General features: G+C 36.1%; 1 protein-coding gene across 1 annotated transcript in view; it reads left to right on the forward strand.

Moving 5' to 3' along the window:
* The window catches only part of BMP5 (bone morphogenetic protein 5), a 450,166-nt gene extending 444,676 nt beyond the window's left edge, over positions 1–5,490 (forward strand). The window contains exon 7 of the mRNA XM_077290010.1: positions 64–5,490. Coding sequence (XP_077146125.1) covers positions 64–213 — 150 coding nt within the window. The 3' untranslated portion in view covers positions 214–5,490. The remainder of the gene's footprint in view (positions 1–63) is intronic.
* The last annotated feature ends 1,254 nt before the right edge of the window (positions 5,491–6,744 follow it).

A 6,744-nucleotide genomic window follows, 5' to 3' on the forward strand; every position in this document is an offset into this window, starting at 1 on the left:
TTTTGATGCTTTATTATATTATTAATATACAATGTAAAATATGTGTTTTATTTTTTATTGTAGGTACACCTCATGTTTCCGGAACATGTCCCCAAACCATGCTGTGCACCAACAAAGCTCAATGCCATTTCTGTTTTGTACTTTGATGATAGCTCTAATGTTATTTTAAAAAAATATAGAAATATGGTTGTAAGGTCATGTGGATGTCATTAAATAAGAAAACGTTTTCTCTGCACAATTATAGGCAACATCTTTCCATGCTGAAAAAAGAGAGTACACATATTACTAATATACATCATGATACACATGTACAGTTTTATGTATATATTAGAATTTTGTAATTTATTTTGATATACAGTTACATTGAAGGTTTTGTCCGCATCTTAGATATTGCTGATCTCACCTTAAGACTGAATCAATATCAGATTGGTGGAGGTCCAATATCTGACACCTCCATATTCAGTTGTTGGGAGCTCAGTTGGCTGAATGTAAACAGACTACAAAACCGGAACAACATAGATCCGTGAACTATGCCAGTACTGTGGCTTAGCTCTTATTAAAGTGAGTGGAAACTGAGCTGTAACGCCAATGGCTACTACACAATGTACAAAGCCACTCTGTTTACATCTGGCAACCACCATAGCAACTAACAGCTGATTGTCAAGGGGTGACAGATAGAGATGAGTGAGTCTCCCAAAAATAATTTCAGGAAAATTAACTTTAAATAGCCTGTAGATTTCATTCTGATTGACTAAATGTAGGTCCAAATCAAAAATTCCACAATTACGTTAATTATGTTCTGAGGTCTCTACAGATCCCAAAGCATAATAAAGAGAGGCCAAAGGTTACAAATATTAAAAGATTATACTCACCTCTCCTGGGCTCTCCCCTCATCTGTCCTGCCACCGTAACTCCCAGCTCGGCCCCCCATTAATTCTCTCCTGTCTTTAGAGTCATGTGAGGCACAATACACATCTTTGACATCAATAAAGTGCATTGTGCCACATGACTATGTTGAGTTCCAGAAGACCAGGTGATGGGTGAGCCTTCACGGCTCTTAAAAGAATCCGGCAAAGCATAAGCCTCCATTTTTTTGGACATGTGCAAAATGAATCATTAAAATTTTGGATTCATTAGAATCCCAATTTTTTTGAAAATGTGTAACTCTTTTGATTTATTATTAATCGATGCACTCATTTCTAGAACCAGATCTGATATTGATGACCCATCCTAAGGATAGGCCATCAGTGCCTGAGTAGTGGATAATCTCTTTAAAGGGGTTTCCCATAAGCATATTAATCACCTAGGCACAAGAATAATGTAGGATTGCTGTTGGTCTATGGGACTGACAGAGATAATCGAACAATCCATAAGTCCTGTGGGTGTGAATGAAGACGTGGTTATACTTACAAACTACATCACCATTCACACAAAAAACTTGAGAACCCCCAGTCTGGTGATCAGTGGTTGTCCCAGCAGTTGGACACTAAGTTCATTCACTCATTACTTATGCTGTGGTTGGGTGGTAAATTAAATAAATGGGTAAACCCATTAAATTAAGTGTGACGGAATCTGTTTTATACAATTTATGTAAAACATTAACATTTTATTTAAGTCAGGATAAAATAACATTTTCCTTTTAGAAGCAAACATAGACATTGTTACTTTTTAATGACTCATTGAGAAATGTTTTACATCCATACAGCTGTTCTGTAGTATTTATTTAGGAAGCAACCTTAGATTCATAATAATTAGACATGTTTCGTCCAGTTATCATCTACCATATTGATAAAATATTCAAAATAGTTCATACATTTGGGATAAGGATTTTTTTTTAATATCATTTGTTTTAGAAAAAAGCTTGAAAAAAGTATAATGAAGGAAGAATTATTTTTGCTTAGCACAATTTATACAATTTTATTCGAACGTCATGCTGCATGTATCAGATGGCTCCACATCATAATGCAATATCATTTGGAGTATCATTCCAGTGGACATATATGGTTACGATTGTTGGTTATATATCAATTGTTCACTAAGCTTAATATGTACTACAAGTCAGCTTTTATTTTCATGCACACATACAGTATGGCACATTGATTTTATTTTATCTTGCAGGCAATGTATTTCAAAACAAACCGTGTCATGAAAATCCATATAATTCAGTGACTAATTTAAAGATATTAAAAAATGTTTCAATTTCCAATTTGGAAAAATGGCACATATCTGGCTGATCAATGTGATGTAGGCTGGACAAGACTCTAGGAGGCATACTGTATGTCAAGCAAGATGATCTATTTCAGCTATTTCCTATCACACATCTCAGACAATTATTTGCACCTCCATTTTGGGAAATATGTATGGAAGTTCCCCAAAGCTGTCAAAAAATTAGCTTATATATAATATTATCTTGTGACAAATCACTCCATAAATAATTTGCACACAGTATCTATTTTAAACAAAATATAAACAGATGAGCAAATTTGTTCGAGGTGAATTTAATTCACATCAAATTTTTTAGAAAAAATTTGATTCTCCTGAATTTATGTAGAAACAACAAAATGTCAGCTAGTTTGCCACCATTTCCCTAAATTGTATAGGGTCAGATAAGGGGCTAAAGAAAAAATAATACTCACCTTGCCACTCACCTATCCCAGTGTCGCAGCCAACATTTGGTCTTTGATGCCATGCAGTCTCTTCTTTTTGTCTTGCAAAATACTCTTCAACCTTGTTTAACCTATGCTGGGGCTTCTAGCACAGAGTAGGTCTCTGACATCATAGTGTTATATAAAGTGTATATATACTGTAGTACTATAGCGTATGTCGTGACATTGTGGAGTATGTCATTATGTAACGACGTTATGATATATGACACCCAAGATACTGATTAAGCCTCAAATGTTGCATGCTGTAACTTTGTATACGGTAGTCACATGTGCTGTGATGTCAGAGGCCTACACGGTTTAGGATGGAAGATTTGACTGGAGAGTAGGCTGTAGTGGTTGGACAGGTGAGTAGCGTTGTGAACATGAACTTTTATTTTTTATGCCATATGTTTATTACTCTTGGGTCTCTAAATTGTATTGAGCATGATAAGAAACATTCAATTTGCATTAAAAAACTTAATTATGAGTCAAATTTGCTTGACAAATTTGAGCAGTATTCTGATCTCTGCAGATTTGTTCATTTCTAATAATACTGCATATATAATTCATTTATATAAATTCATTAACCCCTGTACGACCTGGGACATATAGGTATGTCCAAGGTCATCTCCCAGCATTTTATGCGTGCTCTGGTGCTGAAGCCCGCATCTTTCTCTGCACATGACAACTGATCTGATCAGCTATGTGCCTCTAACAGCCGTGGGTGGATCTGCGATCCACTCACTGCTGTTAGCAAGTTAAATGCGCGAGCTAGAAGTGCATCATAAGACATGCCCATCTGCACCCCTGGCACGTCATCGGGAGGCGCCAATGGGTTGTCATGACAGCCCGGGGGGGGGGGTCTGCAGAAGACCCTCGTGCCTGTCATTGTAAATTTCCTATGTCTGCTGGCCTGAATCTGGCATTCACAGAAGACCATAATTTATGCTACATGTAGCAGGGCTGAAACACTGCTGCGTGTAGCACAGGCAATCAGACAATCGCAGCTTCAAATCTTCTAAGGGGACAATTGATATAAGTAAAAAGTAAAAAAATGTTTTAAACTATATTAAAAAAAAAAAAGTTCAAATCACCCCCTTTTTGCCACATTCAAAATAAAACAATAAGAAATGAAAATACACATATTTGGAATAGTTTCATTCGAAAATGTCCGATCTTTCAAAATATAAAGTAAATTCATCCGATCGGTAAACAGCGTAACGAGAAAATAAATAAAAATTCCAGAACTAAGTTTTTTTGTCGTGGCAACATTGCAATAACAGGTGATCAAAACATCATATCTATCTCAAAATGGAATCAGGAAAAACATCTGCACAAAACATAAACTCTCACCCAGCCTCAGATCGTGAGAAATGGAGATGCTAAGGGTCTCGGGAAATGGCGACTTTTTTTTTCTTTCAAACTTTGGATTTTTTTTCACTACTTAAATAAAAAAGAACCTATACATGTTATCTGCATATATGGTATCTGCATTATTGTACTGACCTGGATAATCATAATGGCAGGTCAGTTTTAGCATTTAGTGAATATGGTAAATAAAAAAATGCAAAAAACAATTGTGGAACTGCACTTTTTTTGCAATTTCACCGCACTTGAATTTTTTTTCCTGTTTTCCAGTACACTATAAAATCAATGATGTCATTCAAAACTACAACTCTTCCTGCAAAACACAATTCCTCCTATGGCTATGTTGACAGAAAAACAAAAAAAGTTCTCTCTGGGAAGAAGGGGAGCAAGAAACAAAAACACAAACACTGAAAATTGCAAGTTGGTGAAGGGGTTATTATTAGTGATGAGCGAGTGTGCTCGTTACTCGGGTTTTCTGAGCATCTCCGAGTATCTTGGGCATGCTTGTAGATTGTGCTTGTGTCCCCACAGCTGCATGATTTCCAGCTGCTAGACATCCTGAATATATGTGGGGATTCCCAAACAAACACTGCATGTGTTCAGACTGTCAAATCATGCAGCTCGGAAAACCCGAGTAACGAGCACACTCGCTCATTACTAGTTATTATAAATGTGTCAAAAAAGTTCTTTGATAAGCTGTAAATGTTTTCCACTATAGTCTCAAAATATTTACTTTAAATTTGTTGAAAATTTTGAACTCCACAAATTCCATAATTGTAGGAATTCAATTTGCACAAATCCAGCAAATTGACATATTCTTTTGAGGGCCAGAAAGAGGTTAAAAAATGTTTTAAAAATGTTATACGCACATGTATTAGGCCCATTTGTCTGGCAGCTGCAGCTCTTTCCCTAGCTTCCTCTGGTCTTTAGATCAGTCTTTGAATGAACTTTGGGGAACTGACACTCTCATGCAGTCATGTAAGGTGCAGTGCATGTGAAGATTCAAAGACCATTCTAAAGACTAGAGACAGAAAGAGGAGGAACTGTGTCATCAGGTCAGTTGAATAGAGGGTCCAAGATTTATTTTTTAACCAACCCCTTACTAGCCATTTATTATGGCTCTGGAGCGATCTCAGAGCATTAAAAAAAATGTATTTTTGGGAACCAAGTTTTATGCAGACCAAATTGATTGTGCCTGCCAATTCAAACTAATCTGCTCTAAACAAATTTGAGAAGATTAGCTCAAGACTGTTATCAAGTCAAGGTATTTTCCTTCTCAACCATTGATAAAAAAATAATGCAAGCAGATAGCAGCACTATATAAATGGAAATATAAGGGTACAAGGCATAGAGATTAGTGATGAGCGAGTGTACTCTTTGCTCGGGTTTTCCCAAGCACACTCAGGTGACCTCCGAGTATTTATGACTGCTCAGAGATTTCGTTTTCATCTCCTCAGCTGAATGATTTACAGCTTCTAGCCAGGCTGAGTACATGTGGGGGTTACCTGGTTGCTAGGGAATCCCCACATGTAATCAAGCAGGCTAGTAGCTGTAAATCTTTCAGCTGCCATGATGAAAACTAAATCTCCGAGCAGTCATAAATAATCGGAGGTCACCCGAGCAACGAGTACACTCGCTCATCACAAATAGAGATCTTAATTGTATAGCTCATCAATATGAAGGTAAATAGGAGAATTGCAGATTTATTCAGTAGTAATTAAGTTTCATAGAGGTTGAATACAAATCCACCAAGGAAGAAAAAGCTTTGCTGCCAAGGGTGAATTCATCCTTTTTATCTTTTATATACTGGAGTGCTGCCATGTCTTGTAATTAATTAAATTAATTGACATTTTCCAGGAATATAATTGACAATTTTACTTGAATTTTTCAATATGACATTAATCGATTTAATAAAATTCATTCATTATCATTATACTGGGGGTTTGGTTTTGTCAATGATTCCATTTATGTGCCACACTTTGTTGTATAACCATTTTACCTCAAATAAGATTGCTCTCTATTGCATTTGTTATACTTGCTGTTTGAATAGTCACAAACTTGTTTCTCAATAAAATTTTCTCCATTTTGCTTATTGTCATATTTTTATTTCTAAGCTAATGCACATGATAATAGTACCATGGGATTCCTTGGTAGGCCAAGGTTCTAATATTATAGTAGGCATGAACGATTCAAAAGTCTACATAATTATAATAATAATAATCATTTTATTTACATAGCACTAACATATTCTGCATCACCTTACAATTCAATATATTACATAGTAACACATAGTGCGTCAATTCAAGCAAGATTGAAAACCCTACTTACAAGCTTACAATCTATAAGGAAGGTGAGATGACAGCTCATGTAAAGCTGCATGAATTGGTCATCAGCTAGTATCTACTGTACATACTGAATATGTCCTGATACCAAGTGCTATCTATTGCATAGAATTTATGGGAACAGGTGGTAGAAAGGACCAGATTTCTGCAGAAAGTGTTGAAAGGGAAAGCTGAGAAGAATTTAATTGGTGATCTGATGTGATAAGTCTGTTTAAACAAAACTCTGGATTGTGAGGATTACCCCGATTGTCTGGGTTAATACATTCTAGGCAACTGGTGAAGCATGAGAAAAGTCTTGGACATAGGACTGGGAGGTTAGGATTTTAGAGGATGTTTGTTTAGTTTTAGAGCATTAAGTACACAGGTATGGTGGTAGACAAAGATGAGGG

Source organism: Ranitomeya variabilis, chromosome 2, assembly GCF_051348905.1.
Source record: "Ranitomeya variabilis isolate aRanVar5 chromosome 2, aRanVar5.hap1, whole genome shotgun sequence".
Classification (NCBI taxonomy): domain Eukaryota; kingdom Metazoa; phylum Chordata; class Amphibia; order Anura; family Dendrobatidae; genus Ranitomeya; species Ranitomeya variabilis.